This window comes from Odocoileus virginianus, chromosome 31 (assembly GCF_023699985.2).
Source record: "Odocoileus virginianus isolate 20LAN1187 ecotype Illinois chromosome 31, Ovbor_1.2, whole genome shotgun sequence".
NCBI classification, from domain to species: Eukaryota; Metazoa; Chordata; class Mammalia; order Artiodactyla; family Cervidae; genus Odocoileus; species Odocoileus virginianus.
In genome coordinates this window covers 22,306,060-22,329,360 of record NC_069704.1, presented here as the reverse complement: position 1 = coordinate 22,329,360, position 23,301 = coordinate 22,306,060, and the positions used below count along the sequence as shown (strand labels likewise).

General features: G+C 41.0%; 1 protein-coding gene across 6 annotated transcripts in view; it reads left to right on the top strand.

The window, feature by feature from the left end:
* SHC3 (SHC adaptor protein 3) overlaps positions 1-23,301 on the top strand; it is a 183,768-nt gene that overhangs the window by 29,766 nt on the left and 130,701 nt on the right. For 4 of the 6 annotated variants that reach the window (XM_070459400.1, XM_070459398.1, XM_070459399.1 and 1 more), the window contains 2 exons: positions 19,618-19,662; positions 21,849-21,919. In XM_070459400.1, the coding sequence (XP_070315501.1) occupies positions 19,618-19,662; positions 21,849-21,919 (116 nt within the window). The remainder of the gene's footprint in view (positions 1-19,617; positions 19,663-21,848; positions 21,920-23,301) is intronic. The other 2 variants (XM_070459402.1, XM_070459401.1) reach the window with 1 other exon arrangement.

Genomic DNA, 23,301 nt, shown 5'->3' with positions numbered 1-23,301 from the left:
CTTGTTCATTTTTAAATTGTAGTGGTTGGCATATAGAAACATTAAATACTTGTTGAATTGTATAATTATGGCATACTCAACATAAAAGCACACATGCCAGTTAACATAGAGAGAAGGTAGTTGACTCATAGAATATGTACTCATTTAAAAATTGTAATTAGTCATTGGGAAACTCTAAGCATGTAATTCATTTGGAAAACTATCAACTACTGACCTTTTAGAAAATGCACCTGTTATACCAATTGAATGTTACCTGTATCAATTTCCAAGATACTGCTCCACATGGGAAAAACTGGCATGGAGGTAAACTGAGAGAAAATGTTGAAATTTATAGCAATAGTGTTATAGCCTGCTTTTTTCTATTCCTGAATTTTTAAGCATCTTTTTATTTTGAAATAATTATAGAATATTGTTGCAAATATTTGTTGTGCTTTTTACTTCTCTCCTCCTTTGCTAGGGTCGGCATTCCCATCTCCTACCGTGTTTTCCTTATGTTCTTTAACTTAAAATACACACTCTCAGACACTCACGTGGATTAATATAGCTAAGTGAAAAGGCTTGTTTAACAGTTAAATATGTAAATTCCAGAATAATTTCAGGGAAACGCAATCAGAGAATGTTCTTGTATGTTACATATCACAAACCAGTGTAAATTGGTGCTAATAAGTGAAATAAAAAGTTAATGAAAAAATTATGATTCATGAGATTCCCACATTATCAAATGAAGTGTTACAAGCTTTCTGGTTCTGATTGCTGGAGAGAGGCTGAAAGCATCTTTAACTTCATTAGCCTTTAGTGAATACATTCACCAAATGTTTACTTTGTACCCATTTCATTGAGGCATTAGGAATGCAAAGAGGAATAAAGACACAGGCTTGTGGATTCCTCCAGGTGACAAAATGTGTGAGTGGATGCTGGGTCTGCACTGGGTTTGGGGATCAGGGTGCAGGGCAATAACTGGATATTTTGAAGGCAAGCTGAGATATTGGGGAATTGAGAGGGAGGGAGGGCATGGAAATGTCAGAGAGACTTAAAGGTTTAAATTTTCTTCATTTTGAATTTTGGCAGCGTCACTTTGTTACATTCTCTGTGTAAAGCCTCATGCCATAATAAAATGGTGAAAAAGGATCATGCAAACAGGCAGAGGCCATGGCTGCAGAACACAAGAAGTGTTCTTACAAGATAAGGGATATTGCCACTTGAGGAGGGAGGGGCACTTTCTGGGTGTCTGATATTTGATGCAGATCAGGAAGGATTGGAAGTCATCTGAGCAGGGAAAGTGGGGAGAGAGGAAAGGAAAGGAGTTGCAGGGAGGAGGGTATTGCCTCTGTGGACACAAGAGGTGTGACAAGATGGGATGCACGAAGTAGTGATGAAAGATTTGGTTTGGTAGGAGTATGGGAGTGGAGGTGGTGTGTGAAGCCCAAATGGCAGGTGAAGGATAAAATCATGCCTTATTTATATTTATTACCTACTTCCCTGACCAGCATGGACCCTCAGTCTGAGCATGCTCTCATCTATACTGTTTGCTGGTGTCCTGTCATCTGTCTAGACAAGTTCTGGCACAGAGTAGGAGCTCCATCAACATTTACAGAATGAATGATGTGTTGGAAGGATCTCCTTTTTCAATTAGAGAGAAGCTATTACATGTAGTTCCAATTTTCATTGCTATACCATCACCTTGTTTTGTGAATGTATTGCTATGTATTTATTAGTTACACCATTGATGGATATTTGGTTTTCCTTCAGTTTGGGACTACTATGAATAGTGCTACTATGAATATTTTCATACATTTATTTTGGTGGGCAGATGGATTTATTTCTCTTGGAGTGGAATTGCTATATCACAGGGTATGAGCATATTCAGTTTCAGAAGAAAATGCCAGTTTTCCCAAGTGTTTTCTGCAATTTATATACCTACCAGCAGTGCAAGAATTCCCGTTGCTCCACCACCCACCCCCTACTCTTGATAGTGTATTTTCCACTTTACCAACCAGGTGGGTGTGTAGTATGTGCCTTGCAGTTCAACGAGCAGTTACCTGATGACTAATGAAACTGATCACCTTTCATTCATGTATTTGCCACTTGAAGTTACCTTAAAATGTAATGCACACACACACAAAAAAATGTAATGCACAACTTAAACTGGTATATTTCTAATACCAGCTTTACTATCTGATATTAGTCAGTATTCTAGTCCAACGGAGACAAGAGCCTCACTATCTTATCTTTCATTTCCCTTCATTTCCCGTCTTTCCTCTGCTATGCTCCTTCTACCTTCCATGTCCTTGTAGAACCTTAGTTCCAGGTTATTATTAAGACACACCACAAGACATTTAGACTTAACAGCTAATTTCATTGATTGTTAAATACTGCGTCTTATTTCCCATTTATTTTTCTAGATTTATTTTAATTCTCACTGAATACAACATCAAGTAATTCTTCCAGAGAGTTTCCGTGCAGTAAACTTTCTGAATCTATGTGTATCTGCAAATGTTTTCTACCTGTTCCCTTCCACAATATAGTTTAGTTGAGTATTGAAATGTATGTTCAAAAATTATCTTCCTTCAGAATTTTGAAGATGTTGCCCCATTATCTTTTTTGTATCTGAAGTTGCTGGTGAGAGGTTGCTATCCATATGCTTATTCTTTTATCTATGTATTTATGTATATATGTATATTAAATTGTGCTAAAATATATACAAACATAAAATTCCCCATTTCAACCATTTTAAGTATACAGTTCAGAGGCATCAAGTACATCCACATTTTTGTGTCTCTTTTTTTTCTTTTTTAAAGTAACTGAATACTCTTCTCCAACACCCAGACTTTTGAGGATTTCCTCTATCATTGGTCTGACAGTGTATCAAGACATGGGAGCTTTTGTTCATTTGTTCTTTTAATCTTTTTTTTTTTTTTGACTACACTATGCAACTTGTGAGATCTTAATTTGCGGACCCAGGATTGAACCCATGCCCCCTGCATTGGAAATGAGGAATCCTAACCACCGAACCACCAGAGAATTCCCTGTTGTTTTAATCTTGCTTTGCTCCTGGTGGAACATTTCAAAGGAGAATTGGATCTTCTCTACTACCTTTTCTTTATATTCTTATGCCTGCATCTTATATTTGATGGGTACTGAAATATCTGAATCTATCTTCAATGTCTTTTAACTTTTCTTTTACTCATCCCAGCTCTTTGTACTTTCATGCTGTTGGTGTTTAGTGTGGTTGATCCCACAGCCTCCTTTTGCTCTTTTCATGTATGTAGCAGCAGTGGGTTTTAGGAATTGTGTCCATCTCTAGGTGTGGTCTTGAATATGCTGTCAATCATTGTAATCGCATCCTCCTGTAAGCGGTTAGTTCAGGAACCAGTATGAACTGGTATGAACCAGTATGCCTCAGCAAGGCATTCTCTTGGCAACATCCTCTTGATGCTGTCTGTGTTCATCAGTGCCCCAGTGTCTGCCCCATGCTTCATGCATGATGTTTGTGACTTCCTTCTTCAGTCCTACTCTGATTGGCTTTCCTCTTTCAGGGATGCCTTAATGTGGCCGGTCCACTGATACACCTCTTCTTCTGCTTCCCATTGTAATTAGGGATTCACCTATTCTTTCTAACTCTTCTGGGGATTTAAGTGGAAGCAAGAGGCTGCAGTGTGCATGCAAAGAGCCAACATCATCCAAAACCTTTATCAATTTTTAAACAGAAAGGTTTGCTCCTCATTCATAGTATGAATGCATTTCCTTTTTAATTTCCCTAGTTTTGTTAAGCCTAGTTGTATTTTGGGGTAATGCCCACTGTTAGGGAAAGGATATGTGTTGCCAGCTCTGCATGTCCATCATAAATGGGATGAGAGCTTGCCTGCCACCCTGGAGAGCTGAGTCCTGCTTGGAGCTCAGCTCAGGTTCACACCAGGAAGTCCCTGCCTCCGGCAGATGCTTTACTGAGCAAAGGGTATGTTGTGTTATTACATAACAAAGTTATGTAATTTTAAAAAATTTACCAAAGCAATGAATGCTTACAAACTTTGAAAAATGTAGAAAATACAGTTTAAGGATTTTTAGAATGAGATGATGTTATACCTAAAAGCCCAATAAGTATGTTTAAAATATATATTTAAAAAAAGTAGTCAAAAAACAAATCCCCTTTAATCCCACCACTCAAAGAAGATAACTGGGCAGCTGGTGGTTGAGGTCAAGAGTCAGGGTCTGATATGAGGTGGCCTGGGTTCAAATCTTGGCTCCTCCTGTGATCCTGTTAGCTCAGCATTTCACCTTTCTAAGGACTGAGTGTGGCTTCTTCCAAGTGTGACTTCTGACCAGATACCCACAACAGGCACCTTACCGACCACTGAGTCAGAAACTCTGAGGTGGAGAGGACCTAGCACCCTGAGCTCAACACCTTCGGGTGCTTCTGATGTGTGCTCAAGTTTAAGAACCATTACTCTAAGCATGATTTCCTTCATGTGCCCTTTAAAGTGAAAGTGAAGTCGCCCAGTCGTGTCAGACTCTTTGCGACCCCATGGACTGTAGCCTACCATGCTCCTCTGTCCATGGGATTTTCCAGGCAAGAGTACTGGAGTGGGGTGCCATTTCCTTCTCCAGAGGATCTTCCCAACCCAGGGATTGAACCTGAGTCTCCCGCATTGTAGGTAGACGCTTTACCGTCCGAGCCCCACCAGGGAAGTCCTCATGTGCCCTTTAGCTATTAATTATTTGTAATTGCATAAGTAATATGTGGGTACATTCTTATTGAAAAACATAATATCACATAGAATGAAAAAGCAGAAGTCCCTCTTCATTACCATCAGGTATCGAATTCCTTTCCAGTGGTCACTGCGGCAACCAGTTTGCTGCCTGTTCTTGTAGATTTTTTTTTCCCTGTGGATATACTTGCATCTTTGCAGACACATATGTCACTAAGAATAAGTAGTTTTGTGGGTTTTCTTTTTTTGCTTTTAACTTAAATGGTATCATGGTATTCATACTTTCCCAAAGTTAGCTTTATTATTATTATGTATTTGCTTGCCTTGAAAAAAATTTCAAAAACAGAGCCATGTTGGTTTTTTTTTAATTACTGCTTGATCAACCATGATTAAATTTCTTTTTGATATAATCACACAGTAAAAATCTTTGCATGTACCCCCTCTTAAAATGTGTAAGAATCTCCACAAGTACTTTCTCACAGGGTTAGTTGCCCCACAGCATGTGGGAGCTTAGTTCTCTGACCAGTGATTGAAACCATGCCCCCTGCAGATTCTAAGAAGGCAGGTTCTTAACCACTAGACCACCAGGGAAGTCCCTATTGCATTCTTTCCTCAGTATTTATATGGTCTTCATAAACATGTGATGATGACATAGCTCCTCTGACAGCGTCACTGCACTGACCCTCATCTCCTGAGGAGCACTTTGTGTCTTTGTTGTTTTTGTAACAATTAATAGTTGACAGGGCTTCCCAGGGGGCTCAGTGGGAAAGAATCCACTTGCCAATGCAGGAGACGCAGTTTCATTTTTTTAAATTTTTAAAAAAATTTTGTCATTTATTTTTATTAGTTGGAGGCTAATTACTTTACAATATTGTGGTGGTTTTTGCCATACATTGACATGAATCAGCCATGGATTTACATGTGTTCCCCATCCCAATCCCCCCTCCCACCTCCCTCCCCATCCCATCCCTCTGGGTCATCCCAGTGCACCAGCCGTGAGCACTTGTCTCATGCATCCAGCCTGGGCTGGTGATCTGTTTCACCCTTGATAGTATACTTGTTTCAATGCTATTCTCTCAGAACATCCCACCCTCACCTTCTCCCACAGAGTCTAAAAGTCTGTTCTGTACATCTGTGTCTCTTTTTCTGTTTTGCATATATGGTTATCGTTACCATCTTTTTAATTCCATATATATGCGTTAGTATACTGTATTGGTCTTTATCTTTCTGGCTTACTTCACTCTGTATAATGGGCTCCAGTTTCATCCATCTCATTAGAACTGATTCAAATGAATTCTTTTTAATGGCTGAGTAATATTCCATGGTGTATATGTACCACAGCTTCCTCATCCATGCGTCTGCTGATGGGCATCTACGTTGCTTCCATGTCCTGGCTATTATAAACAGTGCTGCGATGAACATTGGGGTGCCCGTGTTTCTTTCAGATCTGGTTTCCTCGGTGTGTATGCCCAGACGTGGGATTGCTGGGTCATATGGCAGTTCTATTTCCAGTTTTTTAAGGAATCTCCACACTGTTCTCCATAGCGGCTGTAGTAGTTTGCATTCCCACCAACAGTGTAAGAGGGTTCCCTTTTCTCCACACCCTCTCCAGCATTTATTGCTTGCAGACTTTTGGATAGCAGCCATCCTGACTGGCGTGTAATGGTACCTCATTGTGGTTTTGATTTGCATTTCTCTGATAATGAGTGATGTTGAGCATCTTTTCATGTGTTTGTTAGCCATCTGTATGTCTTCCTTGGAGAAATGTCTGTTTAGTTCTTTGGCCCATTTTTTGATGAGATGCAGTTTCAATCCCTACATCGGGAAGAACTCCTGGAGGAGGAAATGGCAACCCACTCCAGTATTCTTGCCTGGAGAATCCCATGGACAGAGGAGCCTGGTGGGCCACAGTCCATGGGGTTGAAAAGTGTTGGACACAACTGAACAACAAAACAACACAACTAAACAACAAGAGGATCTTTATCCATAATGGTTTTCTGGGAGTGGGGATCATTAAGATCCATTCCTTATATTAAAATTTCAGAAATGGAATTTCTGGAACAAAAGAACAGTTTTGAGCCTCTTTATATGTGTAGAAAAAATATTTTCTGTGTGGTTATATAAATTAAAAATATTCTTATTACGAGTAATGCATTTAGTCTTATTGCACTTATTACACACACACATGAATATCCAACAGTCCTAATGGTGTGAAATCAAAATATGAGGGCACTTCTCTCCCTCAGCATACTCCTGGTGGCATACCAAGTATATATCTTGTTAGATATCCTTTATCTATGTAAACACACACACACAGAAATGTGGATATGTGTTTGATTAGGCAGAGCAATCTTGAGAAAAAAGAATGCATTTTTTCAGATTATAATTATTATTTTAAATAAAAGACAATATTGCCCCCCCCCCCCTTTTTTTAAGCATTTGCCGATGTCTTTTATTGTGATTTACGTTGGGAAGATCCCCTGGAGAAGGCAAAGGTTACCCACTCCAGTATTCTGGCCTGGAGAATTCCATTGACTCTATAGCCTATGGGGTTGCGAAGAGTCAGACACGGCTGAGGGACTTTCACATTTCACTTTCATGCTTCTATTTCTTAGGTTCATGGAATTTCAAGCTAAACTTTATCTTTCTTTAAATATGATCCATTGCAGATGGATCCTCAAGGTGAAAACTCAGATCTGGTCTGAAGAACAAGCACTAAGTGCTCAGGACACAACCTAGAGCCCCCTGAAGGCCCAAGAAGGGGCCTTTGAAAGTCTGGATGTTTCTCCATGCCCTGAGAGCAGGCACATAATTATTTTCTTCTCCCTGAAGAGAGAGGTTGGAAGAAAAGTCATGACCAACCTAGACAGCATATTAAAAAGCAGAGACACTACTTTGCCAACAAAGGTCCGTCTAGTCAAGGCTGTGGTTTTTCCAGTGGTCATGTATGGATGTGAGAGCTGGACCATAAAGAAAGCTGAGCACCGAAGAATTGATGCTTTTGAACTGTGGTGTTGGAGAAGACTCTTGAGAGTCCCTTGGAGAGCAAAGAGATCCAACCAGTCCATCCTAAATGAAATCGGTCCTGAATATTCATTGGAAGGACTGATGGCCAATACTTTGGCCATCTGATGTGAAGAACAGACTCATTTGAAAAGACCCTGGTGCTGGGAATAATTGAAGGTGGGAGGAGAAGGGAACAACGGAAGATGAGATGATTGAATGGCATCACCAACTCAATGGATGTGAGTTTGAGTAAGCTCTGGGAGTTGGTTATGGACAGGGAAGCCTCGTGTACTGCAGTCCATGGGGTCGCAAAGAGTTGGACATGACTGTGCCATTGAACTGAACTGAACTGAACTGCAGAGTGAGGGGCGTGTTTGTAGCTCAAGTTTTGCTTGCCAGTTTGTGAAGCCCACTGACACTAACTAACCACGCAAGAGGCCCTATCCCTCAGGTTCTGGAGGGTCCATGCAGCTGGCAAGAGTGAAATGAATTCGGGGGCCTGGGAGTTATTGGTTCAAAGTGGCAGGTTTAAGTGAGCACTGTAAACCTTCCCTGGCATCCCGGCCCTCCTGTGATTCCTGAGCTCCTGGCAGTTTTTGGTTGTTCTAGGACCTGAGTCTGTCTGTCTGTAAATTCCTGCATCCCATGGGGAACTTTTAAGGGCTTCCTTGATGGCTCAGATGGTAAAGAATCCACCTGCAATGCAGGAGACCTGGGTTCAATCCCTGGGTCGGGAGGATCCCCTAGAGAATGGAATGGCTATCCACTCCAGTATTCTTGCCTGGTGAATTCCATGAATGGAGGGGCCTGGCGGGCTACAGTCCATGGGGTTGCAAAAAGTTGGGCACGACTGAGTAACTAACACACACACACATTGGGGGAACTTTTACAATTCTGGCTCCAGCAACATGTCCCTGACCCCCAGTCTCCTTCACTTCCTAAAACACCTGGTGGGGCAGGGAAAAACGCACCAACTAAGACAGTTCTGATGTCACCCTCATCCTCAGGCACTCATGGCCGGGGCTGTGTCTCCAGATAGATTTCTGAGATGGCAGTCCCAGTTCTTGGGGTGAGGCGAGAGCCGTCAGAGTCGGTGGAGGGTGACAGATCTGTGGCTAATCTTTTCCCAACTTTTTTTTTTTTTGGCATCCTGCCCTTTCTGTTCATTTGTAGCTGGTTCAGGCACACAGTTGCTGAGAAACGTCTTTATCAAGACCCTCTTTTACAAAATGATGACTTTTGTCTTAGTGCTGTTGGCGGTTATCGCTCTTTTCTTCTGTATTGAAGGAACATTTCCCCTTATTTTCCTCCTGCTCTGGATGAATTGAGTTTTCTTTCAGACTCTTTATAAGTTGCAGTTGTTTTTCTGATTGATTCGGATTCTTGCCTACACACCCCATTATTTCTTTGAATTCTTTAAAAAATTTTTCTTTGAATTCTTGAACAAGCTGGCTCAATTTATTCTATCAGTGACACTCACTTCTGTTACAGGAACTCTGTCTCCAACCCCAGATGTTTTTGCTTTTAATGCTTCTCATCCAGAAAGCTGATTTTATTCTTGAATAATTATTTTTAATAATAGTGTTGTTTGCCTGTATTCCTCTATTTCCTGAAGAAAGTCTTCAAACACGATTGGAAATTCTTTATTTTAATATCATGAACTTGGGTTTTCGCAGAGTCCAGTTACCAATGTTATGCCATCAGTTTCCCAAGATTTGGGATGTTTGGATGCCCTACTTGGGGGCTATTACCAGGTTTACTGCAGAAAGCAGGAGAAGCCAACAGCCGCAAAGTTCTTCTGAGACCCTCAAGGTTAGCTGGAATATGAAAAAAAAAATAAAACACAGTGAAACATATGCCATTTTTAGCTAAATATAAATTGTAGTTGAACCCTCAGCCACATTTATAAATATACCCTTAGGAACCTGGCCTGAAGTGTACAGATGATAATATTACTGGTATCTTAAGCCATGCATATGCCAGGAGTTATGTGAAACATTTTACAGGTGAGTTTTATACTCACAGCAAGTCCAGGAGACATGTTGTCACCACTGTTCTCATTTAAGGAAAGTAAGGCTCTGGGTGTGTACTTCCGTGCTCGCTCAGTCACTCAGCTGTGTCTGACTCTTTGTGATCCCATGAACTGTAGCACTCCAGGCTCCTCTCTCCATGGGATTCTCCAGATAAGGATACTGGAGTGGGTTGCCGTGCCCTCCTCCAGGGGATCTTCCTGATCCAGTGATCGAACCTGCGACTCCTATGCCTCCTGCATTGGCAGGAGGATTCTTTACTACTGTGCCACCTAGGAAGCCCACGGCTCTGGGAGAATTAACTAAAAAGCAAACAAACTAAGGTTGCAAGTATTAAATGGAAAAACCAACATTTGAACTTACATAGCCTTCGTACAATGTTGATCAGATAAAGAAAGGTTGGAAGGTTAAATCAGTATTTATACAGACAAATCTCAGACTTGAGTGGACATCAGAATCCCTGGAGAGCTTGCAGGAATTTCTAACAGGTTCTCAGATGCTGCTGCTGCCCAGGGGACCACATTTTGAGGTTCACTGCCTCATATCCACAGTACATTTCATGGGCTCTCCTTCAATTTCCCAATTTCTCAATTTGTCTTTCATCCTGGTTCTGACACATTTCTTTTGCTGCCCCATGATGTAGCTGTCGAAGAATGACCAGTAAACTGTGAGGGCTTCGAAGGCATGATGCCTGTTCAAGTTCTTTCTATGTGAGCCTCCTAACAGGTGCAGATAAGTGTTCACTAACACTTATGTGAATGGTGTAGGGTCTTTTTACACATAGTTAAAAAACAATGGGCTTCCCAGATGGTGCCAATGCAGGAGATGTAAGAGATGCAGGTTCGATCCCTGGGTCAGGAAGATCCCCTGGAGAAGGGCATAGCAATTCACTTCAGTATTCTTGCCTGGAGAGTCCCATTGACAGAGGAGCCCAGCAAGCTACAGTGCATAGCGTTGCACAGAGTCAGACATGACTGAAGTGACTTAGCACACATGCAGTAAACAAATGCTTATATTCAGTTCAGTTCAGTTTAGTTCAGTTTAGTCGCTCAGTTGTGTCTGACTCTTTGTGACCCCATGATCTGCAGCACGCCAGGCCTCCCTGTCCATCACCAACTCCCGGAGCCTACCCAAACTCATGTCCATTGAGTCGGTGATGCCAACCAACCATCTCATCCTCTGTCGTCCCCTTCTCCTCCTGCCCTCAATCTTTCTTAGCATCAGGGTCTTTTCTAATGAGTCAGTTGTTTACATCAGGTGGCCAAAGTATTGGCGTTTCAGCTTCAACACCAGACCTTCCAATGAACACCCAGGACTGATTTCCTTAGGATGGGCTGGTTGGATCTCCTTGCAGTCCAAGGGACTCTCAAGAGTCTTCTCCAACACCACAGTTCAAAAGCATCAATTCTTCAGCACTCAGCCTTCTTTATAGTCCAACTCTCACATCCATACACGACTACTGGAAAAACCGTAGCCTTGACTAGATGGACCTTTGTTGGCAAAGTAATATCTCTGCTTTTTAATACGCTGTCTAGGTTGGTCATAACTTTCCTTCCAAGGAGTAAGCGTCTTTTAATTTCATGGCTGCAATCGCCATCTGCAATGATTTTGGAGCCCCCCAAAATAAAGTTTCTCACTGTTTCCACTGTTTCCCCATCTATTTCCCATGAAGTGATGGGACCAGATGCCATGATCTTACTTTTCTGAATGTTGAGCTTTAAGCCAACTTTTTCACTCTCCTCTTTCACTTTCATCAAGAGGCTCTTTAGTTCTTCTTCACTTTGTGCCATAAGGGTGGTGTCATCTGCATATCTGAGGTTACTGACATTTCTCCCGGCAATCTTGATTCCAGCTTGTGTTTCATCCAGCCCAGCGTTTCTCATGACGTACTCTGCATATAAGTTAAATAAGCAGGGTAACAATATACAGCCTTGATGAATGCCTTTTCCTATTTGGAACCAGTCTGTTGTTCCATGTCCAGTTCTAACTGTTACTTCTTGACCTGCATACAGGTTTCTCAAGAGGCAGGTCAGGTGGTCTGGTATTCTCATCTCTTTAAGAATTTAAATTCTCTTTAAGAATTTTCCACAGTCTGTTGTGATCCACACAGTCAAAGGCTTTGGCGTAGTCAATGAAACAGAGGTAGATGTTTTTCTGGAACTCTCTTGCTTTTTTGATGATCCAACAGATGTTGGAGTTTAATCTCTGGTTCCTCTGCCTTTTCTAAATCCAGCTTGAACATCTCGAAGTTCACGGTTCACATATCGTTGAAGCCTGGCTTGGAGAATTTTGAGCATTACTTTACTAGCATGTGAGGTGAGTGCAATTGTGCAGTAGTTAGAGCATTCTTTGGCATTGCCTTTCTTTGGGATTGGAATGAAAACTGACCTTTTCTAGTCCTGTGGCCATAGCTGACTTTTCCAAATTTGCCGGCATATTGAGTGCAGCACTTTCACAGCATCATCTTTTAGGATTTGAAATAGCTCAACTGGAATTCCATCACCTCCACTTGCTTTGATTGTAGTGATGCTTCCTAAGGCCCACTTGACTTCACACTCCAGGGTGTCTGGCTCTAGGTGAGTGATCACACAATAGTGATTATCTGGATCATTATGATCTTTTTTGTACAGTTCTTCTGTGTGTTCTTGCCACTTCTTAATATCTTCTGCTTCTATTAGGTTCATACCATTTCTATCCTTTATTGTGTGCATCTTTGCATGAAATGTTCCCATGGTATCTCAAATTTTCTTGAGGAGATCTATAGTCTTTTCCACTCTATTGTTTTCCTCTATTTCTTTGCATTGATTACTGAGAAAGGCTTTTTTAAATCTCTCCTTGCTATTCTTTAGAACTCTTCATTCAAATGGGTACACATTTCCTTTTCTCCTTTGCTTTTTACTTCTCTTCTTGTCTCAGTAAGGCTTCCTCAGACAACCATTTTGCCTTTTTGCATTTCTTTTTCTTGGGAATCGTCTTGATCACTGCCTCCTGTACAATGTCACGAACCTTCGTCCATAGTTCTTCAGACACTCTATCAGATCTAATCCCTTGAATCTATTTGTCGCTTCCACTGTATAATCATCAGGGATTTGATTTAGGTCATACCTGAATGGTCTAGTGGTTTTCCGTACTTTCTTCGGTTTAAGTCTTAATTTTGCAGTAAGGAGTTCATGCAACATGGATGACATTCCCCTTTAGGGGCCATGCTTGGAAATAATAAGCCTGGGCTTACCATCATTCCAAATGAAATCGGAACGAGTCCTCTAATAGGCACTGAAGCTAGAAGTCAGCAGGGTGAGTTATTCATAGATTCTTCTAACCTCTGGAAGTAAAGGTATGGGGACTGAGGAACAGTTACTATTAACTGGACAGAAGAGCCTGGTGGACTACAGTCCATGAGGTTGCAAGGGTTGTACATGACTTAGTGACAAACCACCACCACTACAGCTCTCAGAAGCTGCTCTGGTCCAGACCGTTCCGCCAAAACCCCCAGGACTGTGACTTGTTGGCCTGACTGGGCTCACACACACATCCTTGACCAACTCTGAGGCTGGAGTTCAAAGACACCCATCATAGAAGTAGCCTACCTGAGAGGTGTGGCTGGTTTCATGGATCGCTTCACTCACTATTGCATTGTCAGAACAAGGTAGCTCTCTAAAGGATGTGGGAGGGCTGCTTAAGATCCTTTGTCATCTGAGATACCAGATGACCTTAATAACTTTTTGGTCTATCTGCATCATGGCTTAAATGTCCAGTTTTATTAAACATGGTCTGTTTCTTTTGGTGGAAAATATTTAAAGTTTTCCCTCATTTTGTAATTGTCTAAGTAATAAACGAACATGTTCTTGCTATGTAAAATGTCTATAAACAACATAGGAGGATTCAGAGCTAATACTCCTTCTGAACCATTCCTCCTTCCCACTGCCCTTCCCAGCAGTACCTGCATCATCTTTGTATCCTCTCTGTGCCCAAGGTCTCCGAAGGTGGACCCAGTGAACCAAGCATCTTCATGTTCATACACTTATGTGGTCCAGTTTCCTTTAGCAAGTTTCCCTTATCCTCCTCAACCACTTTTTCCCTCTGTCCCCTACCAGCCATACTGAGATCATCTGAGATTTTAGCTTCCCATCAGTATAAAAGAAAAATTGGAGCTATGCATCAATAATTGGTTAGGCATAAAGTGTACCTGTATATTTTGTTGATTCTTTTCTTATCATTGTTTCTTGCAGCCCACATCCTTCTCTTTTTTGTAGTCCTTGTTTTCCTGAAATAATTCTTTCAGAGAACGTCTGTGGGTGGTTAACTTTCTGAGTCTTTGCTTTGCCCTCCTATTTGAATGCTAGTTTGGGTGGATATAAGATTCTTGGCTTAGTACTCTTCTTCATCCTTTCGATGTTATTTGTTTTCATATATTTGGTGCTGAAAGAGAACTTTCCCTCTACTTTTTTATTTTCCTGGAATTTCTATGAGACTAGTGTGGAAACTTCTGCATCTAAATTTCATGACTTTACACTGTATTTTACGTTTCAGTCTCTTTGTTGGTAGGAGGTTGTCGTCAGTTCTGGGAGGTTTTCTGGGCTCCATTGTCCAGGCTTGCACAATTCTTCAGTTTTGTACATCTCTGGAGCCCACTGGTTGAATTTTCTATGTAGTAAAAACGAGGTAGACACATGATGGAAAAAATCAAACTTTCATACCTTGTGGTTACCAAAATTTATACAAAAATGTGCTCAGTTCAATTCAGTCACTCAGTCGTGTCTGACTCTTTGTGACCCCATGAGCTGCAGCACGCCAGGCCTCCCTGTCCAACACCAACTCCCGGAGCCTACCCAAACCCATGTCCATTGAGTCGTTGATGCCATCCAACCATCTCATCCTCTGTTGTCCCCTTCTCCTCCTGCCCTCAATCTTTCTTAGCATCAGGATCTTTTTTAATGAGTCAGCTCTTTGCATCAGGTGGCCAGAGTATTGGAATTTCAGCTTCAGCATCAATCCTTCCAATGAACACCCAGGACTGATCTCCTTTAGGATGGACTGTTTGGATCTCCTTGCAGTTCAAGGGACTCTTCAACACCACAGTTCAAAAGCATCAATTCTTCTGTGCTCAGCTTTCTTTATAGTCCAACTCTCACATCCATACATGACTACTGGAAAAACCATAGCCTTGACTAGATGGACCTTTGTTGACAATGTAATGTCTCTGCTTTTTAATATGCTGTCTAGGTTGGTCATAAGTTTCCTTCCAAGGAGTAAATGTCTTTTAATTTCATGGCTGCAATCACCATCTGCAGTGATTTTGGAGCCCCAAAATGCCTTGAAATATACCAAAGAAAAGGATGAGATTTACATAATAAAGACTACACAGACTTATTAAAGGCAATAAATAATATCTGAAATTGAGACAACTCTCATGTTTGTGGATAAAAAAACTTAATAATAAATGTAAATTCTTTTCAAGGTAGTATGTGAAATTTCAATGGAATTCAAATGGTTTTTGAGGTGTGGGAGAACTTCACTAAATGATCTTAAAGTTCTTAAGGAAAAATATGCACCAGAGACTCAGAAATTGACCAATGACATATAAGAGAGTTCAGATAAATGTCCATACAGAAATAAGACTTTAATATACAACAAAGTTGACACATTAATCTAGCAAGACATGAATGAATGATTAAATCAGTGATATTCATATAAGTTCTTACTTAAGTACTTGTATAAGCCTTACAAATAGCTGAGAAGAGAAGAGAAAGGCTAAGAAGAAAGGGAAAGATATACCCAACTGAATGCAGAGTTCCAGAGAATAGCAAGGAGAGATTAGAACACTTTCTTAGGTGAACAATGCAAAGAAATAGAGTAAAAAAATAGAATGAGAAAGACTAGAGATCTCTTCAAGAAATTTGAGATACCAAGGGAACATTTCATGCAAAGACGGGCACAATAAAGGACAGAAATGGCATGGACCTAACAGAAGCAGAAGATATTAAGAAGTGGCAAGAATACACAGAAGAACTGTATGCAAAAGCTCTTAATGACCTGAGTAATCATAATGGTGTGGTCACTAACCTAGAGCCAGACATCCTGGAGTGTGAAGTCAAGTGGACCTTAGGAAACTTTACTACAAAAAAGCTAGTGGAGGTGATGGAATTCCTGCGGAGCTATTTTAAATTCTGAAAGATGATGCTGTTAGGATCAAGTGCTACACTCAATATGCCAGCAAATTTGGAAAACTCAGCAATGGCCACAGGACTGGAAAAGGCCAGCTTTCATTCTAATTACCAAGAAAGGCAGTGCCGAAGAATATTCAAACTACTGCACAATTTCACTCATTTCACATTCTAGCAAGGTAATGCTCAAAATCCTTCAAGCTAGGCTTTTACAGTAAATGAACCAAGAACTTCCAGATGTACAAGCTGGATTTAGAAGAAGCAGAGGAGCTAGAGATCAAATTGTCAACATCTGTTGGGTCATAGAGAAAGCAAAGGAATTCCAGAAAAACCTCTACTTCTGCTTCATTGACTATGCTAAAGCCTGTGACTGTGTGAAGTGAGTGAAAGTGGAAGTGGTTCAGTCATGTCCGACTTTTTGAGACCCCATGGACTGTAGTCCATGGAATTCTCCAGGCCAGAATACTGGAGTAGTCAGCCTTTCCCTTCTCCAGGGGATCTTCCCAACCCAGGGATTGAACCCAGGTCTCCTGCATTGCAGGTGGATTCTTTACCAGCTGAGCCACCAGGGAAGCCCACGAATACTGGAGTGAGTGGCCTGTCCCTTCTCCTGTGGATCTTCCCGACCCAGGAATCGAACTGGGGTCTCCTGCTTTGCAGGCAGATTCTTTACCAACTGAGCTATTCTGTGTGGATCACAACAAACTGGAAAAATTATTAAAGAGATGGGAATATTAGAGCACCTTACCTGTCTCCTGAGAAACTTGTATGCAGGTCAAGAAGTAGAGTTAGAACTGGACATGGATCAACTGGCTGGTTCAAAATCGGGAAAGGTGTACATCAAGGCTGTATATTATCACCCTGCTTATTTAACTTATATGTAGGGTGAAAAGTGAAAGTTAGTCCCTCAGTTGTGTCCCAGTCTTTGCAACCCCATGGACTATAGCCTGCCAGGCTCCTCTGTCCATGGAATTCTCCAGGCAAGAATCCCAGAGTGTGTAGCCATTCCCTTCTCTGGGGGATCTTTCTCACCCAGGGATTGAACCCGGGTCTCCTGCATTGCAGGTGGATTCTTTACCATCTGAGTCACCAGGGAAGCCCCAGAGTCAGTCAGGGAAGCCCCAGAGTCAGTATGTGAAATGCTGGACTGGATGGCTCACAAGCTGAAATCAGGATTGCCGGGAGAAATATCATCAATCTCAGATATGCAGATGATGCCACTCTAATGGCAAAAAGCAAAGAAGAAATAAAGAGCCTCTTGATGAGGGTGAAAGAGGAGAGTGAAAAAGCTGGCTTGAAACTCAACTTTCTAAAAACTAAGATCATGGCATCTAGTCCCATCACTTCATGGCAAACAGATAGGGAAAAAGTGGAAACAGTGGAAGATTTTATTCTCTTGGGCTCCAAAATCACTGTGGATGGCGACTGCAGAGATGAAATTAAAAGATGCTTTCTCCTTGGAAGAAAAGCTATGACAAACCTAGACAGCATATTCAAAAGCAGAGACATCACTTTTCCAATCAAGGTCTGTATAGTCAAAGCTATTGTTTTTCTGGTAATCATTTATTATGGATGTGACTGTTGAACCATAAAGCAGGCTGATGGCTGAAGAATTGATGCTTTCAGACTGTGGTGCTGGAGAAGACTCTTGAGAGCCAGACAGAAAGGAGATCAAACCAGTCAATCCCAAAGGAAATCAACTGTGGATATTCATTGGGAGGACTGCTGCTAAAGCTGAAGCTCCAATACTTTGGCCACCTGATGCAAAGAGCCGACTCATTGGAAAAGACCTGATGAAAGATTGAGGGCAGGAGGAGAAGGGGACAACAGAGGATGAGATGATTGGATGCCATCACTGACTCAATGGACATGCGTTTGAGGAAAACTCTCAGAGATAGTGAAAGACAGGGAGGCCTGGCATGCTGTAGTCCATGGGGTTGCAAAGATTTGGACATGACTTAGCAACTGAACAACAATAACTCATATAAGTAGTAGTCTATTTGGAGGCTTGCATTATAATTCAGGCCATAGCCTATATAGACAAATAAACCCCAAATAGATTAAAAAGGTAAATGAAAACTATTAAATAAAGTGAAAGCATATGTAACTAATAAATAAATATTCTTAAAATTTGGAAGAGTATTATGAGAATCTGTGGACACAAGACCTTCTCATGCAAGATAGGGCATTCCAAAGCCACACCAGAAAGGACAGATGTGTAATCACAGTAATGATTACCCTATTTCTATGGTAACAAGTTCTTTTAGGTAAAATGTAGAAACTGACCATCAAAAGAAAATGATTGAATGGGAGATTAACATCACATTAATCTAGAAGAAAAAGATGAAGAACCTAATAGAAAACTGGACCAAAGATATGAACAGTCAGTTAACAGAAAAAGAAGTGCAAATAGAAGAAAAAAAAAGTGCAAATAGCCAATAAACAAATGAGAAAACTACACAATCTGATTAGATGACAGGGGGATTCACATGAAAACAACAACAAAAAAGAAATACTTTTGCCCACGAGAGGCAAAGTTTCAAAAGATTGATGTTGTCCACTGTTACAATGGGTAGAGAAGTAAACTTGCTTAGACATTGGTGGGGACAGGACAAATTGCTGCAAACCCTCGGGAGGGTAATTCAACTTGTCTGTTGATGGTGATGTTCACGCAGGGCTGCGAATGTGGCAGTATTGGTCATCCTATATAATTCCCTGAAGTCGGACATGGTCTTCATATAACTGTGAGAGCAGTGGAGGTACTGGCAATACCTGTGAAGGTTGTGGTGGCAATAACATAACTCTGAGAAGTTAGTCTACACGTTACTCTGCGCATTCATCAAAGACTTCACATAGCTTTGCATTAGCGTTGGTGGTGGTATTCACAAGAATCTGTGATGTTGGTTGTGGTCATATTCATATAACTCTGCAGAGTTGGTGGCTGTGGTATTCATGTGACTCTGCAAGGATCTAAGTGGTAGTGTTCATCTTACCTCTGCCGTGTTGAGCATGTTATCAGTTATTCTGTGGAGTGGGTGCAGATGGTCTTCATTTAATTCTGCTGTGGTGGATATGATATTCACATATCTGCAGTGATGCTAACAGCATTGAAATGATGTTGGATGTTGTTTATGGTGGTAACACAACCTGTGGTGTTGGTTGTGGTAATCACATAACTCAGTGGTTGTGTTAGAGATAGCCTCACCACTGGCTGTCTATTCTCATAGCTCCCACAGCTCCCATAGCTATGATGTTGGTCATGGTATCCACACAGCCCTATCATGGTGGTGGTATTTGCATACACATAATGTGCCATGTGATAGGTGCATTCATATGACTTTATGATGTTGCTGATGTTATTTCCATGGCCCTTTGAGGTTGACCAGGTGTTGGCATTTCATATATCATCATTGTCGGGGTAGAGGTAGTAGATGATCTGGCCATCCAAGATGGCTGTTTTCTTGCTCTCTGTACATCGGCTGCTTGACCAGTGCCAGCTATACCTACACCCTACTTACATGAATGACCTTCCCACATCCTTGCCCCAGCCCCAGCCAGTGATCATTCTAAGCTTTGGTTTAGAGCATCTCCACCATGATACCTTATCAAATGGGCCATTGCGGACATGCTCCCCTGCTGGTTTTCCCTGGTAACTGATAGCCAACCTGATGTCAGTTCCCCCTATAACTGGTAACCTCCCTCTCCCCCTAGGAGCGAAGACTACTGCCCTGTTCTGCCCGCTGTCTGCTGCATATGGTGGGTTGTTGCTCCAGGACCTTGCTTCAGACATGTGAGATTCCCCCATCCGTTAAGCCATCGATGTCTCTGTTGCTGACACCAGCTCTTTCTTGGGTCTTGAAGCGGGGCAAGTGCAGGGCTTGCAGGCCTGTAGGGTTCAGCCCAACAGGTGATATTCAAATAAAAGTGTGGCAGAGGTCTTGTATTCACATGACCCCGCATCACTGGGGAAGGTCATGTTCATAGACACTGCAATTCATCACAGTATTCATAATCCTAAGATGTTATTTTGTCATGGTGTTGGCATAATTATGTGGCATTGATATTGTTATTCACAGATCTTGTGAGGACGGTGATGGTATAATTCAGATAACACCAGGACTTGGGCATGGAATTGACACAGTTCTACAGTGATGGTCATGTTGGCATTAACACGGCACTGTGAGGCAGTGATATTCCCATAACTGAGAGAGCATTCACAGAATTCACATTTTGCTATGGTGGTGTTGATGGTATCATATAATTCTGCAGTGTTATAAAATGGTCTTCAATAGCTCTGTGATGGTGGGCATAGTAACTAGCTGACCTACAGTGGTCATGTCATATTCACACATCTGCAGGGGTGGGCATGGAGGTTTACGTAACTGCAGTGGTGGTGGTGATGGTCATCACATATCTCAGAGTTATTGACGCAACTTTGCCACTTTGGTTGAAGTAATTACTTCCCTTTGTAATGTTGCTGGTGATGGTATTCACATACCTCTGGCATGTGGTTGTGATGTTCACATAACTGTGACAGCGCTGATCTTGACAATCCTGTAGCTCAGCAAAGTGGGTCGTGGTCTCCACATATCTTAGTGACGGTGGTCATCATATAACCCTGCTGTGGTGATGATGGCATCCACACAAATCTATAATTGTGATAGTGGTAGTCATATAATCATGCACTGTTGTTATTTATTTTCCTGTGACTTGTGACCTCGTTGTAGTATACACAACTGTGCAGTGTTTGTCATGGTACTCATGTACGTTTGTGGTGATGGATGTGGTATTTGCCTAAGTCTTCCACTTTGATGGTGGTGGTGGTAGTTATATAACCCTGTGATGCTGGTCTTGGTATTCATGTGATTCTGTGATATTGCCCCTTTAATCACATGACTCTGCAAGGTTGGTGGTCATCTTATTCCTATGTCTCTGTGACTGTTCATGGTACCCACTTCACTGATGGAGGTGGTGGTATTTAAATAACTCTGACTGTGCAGTGGTTGGAGTAACAGTCACATTTGAGAGAGGTTTAAAGTTTTGCTTGAGGTTATATAAGAAGATATGACAGAGCCAGGCTCAAATTCAGGTTTTCTGTATAATTTAAATGCAGTCTTTTCTGTACTACACCATGAGGTCCCTTCCTGCTATGTCTAAATTTAAAGTCATTAGTATAAAACATCTGTAGCTTCAAACTCCCCCAAGGGCTTTGGAACACGAATATTCTATCTCTCCCATTCTAGTTGTTTGTCTGTAGCTTTAACTGTGGCCATATAGTCACATACACACATACATTCTCATGTATAAAACTGATAAACAAAGTTAGCTACAAATTTAGATGTTAAGTTGAAATTCTGAAAATTTATGTTAAATAATTCAGAAGAGGTCTCTTTGGTAAACCAAAATAAAACACCTTTGTGGGTAATCTATAGTTTATTCAAAACCCAAATGTATTTACTAAATAATGAAGTGTGAGGTTGGTCAAAATGTTGGTATTATAGTGTTTTCATTCTTTCTTTAAATATTGTAAACTTCTGGAAATTTAGTAGAGGACTAGAAATGGGATATTGGGTTGTTGGGTGGTGGTTACATGACAGGCGCATGTTTAAGTGATCATTGAGTTGTACATTTATGATTTCTGCATTTTATGACATACAAGTTATACCTCAACAAAAGTTTCTGAAGATGTATTGCTAAAGAAAGTGAATATGCTAATGGGTTTCATGAAAGTTAAGTATAGTGCCAAATGTAAGCACTCAGGTTGTTTTCTGATGGGTGAGAGTTATTACTTCTATAGAAACAGAATGAAGTGTCACCATGAATAAGAAGTTATAATGTGGTTGAAAAAATGTGTATGGCTCCCCAAATGACTTTGTTTTAGTTAGGAATCACCTCTTCATCTCAGTTCTCTGACTCATGACTTACGTTTTCTCTCCTTGCAGTATCTGGGGTGCATTGAAGTTCTTCGCTCAATGAGGTCACTTGACTTCAGTACAAGGACACAAATTACCAGGTAAGCCCTCTTGAAAATGGACTCCTGTGATTTTACTTGAGAAAGGAATGATAATTCTGAGGTAAACCACTAGAAATTTCCAGAGGGAAAGTCTGCCCCTTGAGTGCTGGTGACCAGTGACAGGGAGTCAGGACCCACTGTCTCAAGTCTTCCGAGTGTTCATCTATGTTTGTGACATGTATGTCTTGACACAGGCCTCCTGAAGAACACGCCTCATTTCCAAACTCTTTTTATAATTAAGTTGCAGACAAATGGAGTGTTTATGTTTGTTTCTTTAATAAATGAAACTCTCAGACCAGACTGATATTTTAAAATCTCTGTTATTTATTTTTTTAAAAAAACATCAAGATGTCAAGAGAGAATTTCCAGTGGTATACACAGAGAATAAAATTGCACGGAGTTGGAAGTAGAAATGTTAATGGGAGTAATCATTTAGAAAGCAGACTGACTCTTTTAACGTATCAGTGATTTTGAGAAGGTTTATATATTTTAAACCAGATTTTAAACTTCTTGAGGGCCAATTCTGTTTTTAAGCATGTTTTTATAAAATTCATAGCCTAGTAGAGCTTGTACCTTTAGAAAAATGCCAATTTCAAGTCATCTTGAAGAAGAGAACCAGAAAGCTAAGACTAGGTCTGTGAAATAGCTATATTTCAGAAAGCGATGAGCTTTGGCAATAGTGGCATTGTTTAATTTAAACAGTGACCTCAGAAAATGCCTCAGTTTTATCTCATTCAAATTTGTCTATTGGATATCTTTGCATTAGCAAGCCAAAAACTAAAGATTGAGCTTTAGAAAGCAATTATTTGTGGTAATTATCTGCTCAGTAATTTACATACCTCAGTTCTACGTTTTAAGCATCACAATGAAACCTCTTCTTGCTCACTGAAGAAATTCATGTTCAAAAAAAGTTGATGTTCTCCTTCTCTCCCAAGCAACTCAAGACACACTTATTGTGAACACAGTAATAGTCTATACTAAGGGGAGAATCCATCTCCACATATATGTAGAAAATGGTTTATGGATATTGCCGAGGCAAAAGAATGGTATTTTGAAGTGAGAGCAGTTAGAATAAAAGTTTGAATGTTTAGTCAATCACTCATTCATCCCAGCTGTGAGAAGGCAGTGCTGTGTGTGGGGTGTGGGCAGAAAGCTTAACCACGGACCTAGGGACACTGGAACCCCTGACCCTGGTCACCTTCTCATGAGGGGTGGCGGCTGTTTTGTTTTTTCAACTTCAAAAAGCTGAAGTATATTTGATTTACAATGTTGAGTGTGGTGCTGTCATTTTTTAAAGAGAATTGTCAACCATTTCTACTGAATTTTCTTTACAGGGCCTAGAACTTCCGAGATAATTTTATGTCATTTTAATTTTTCTGATG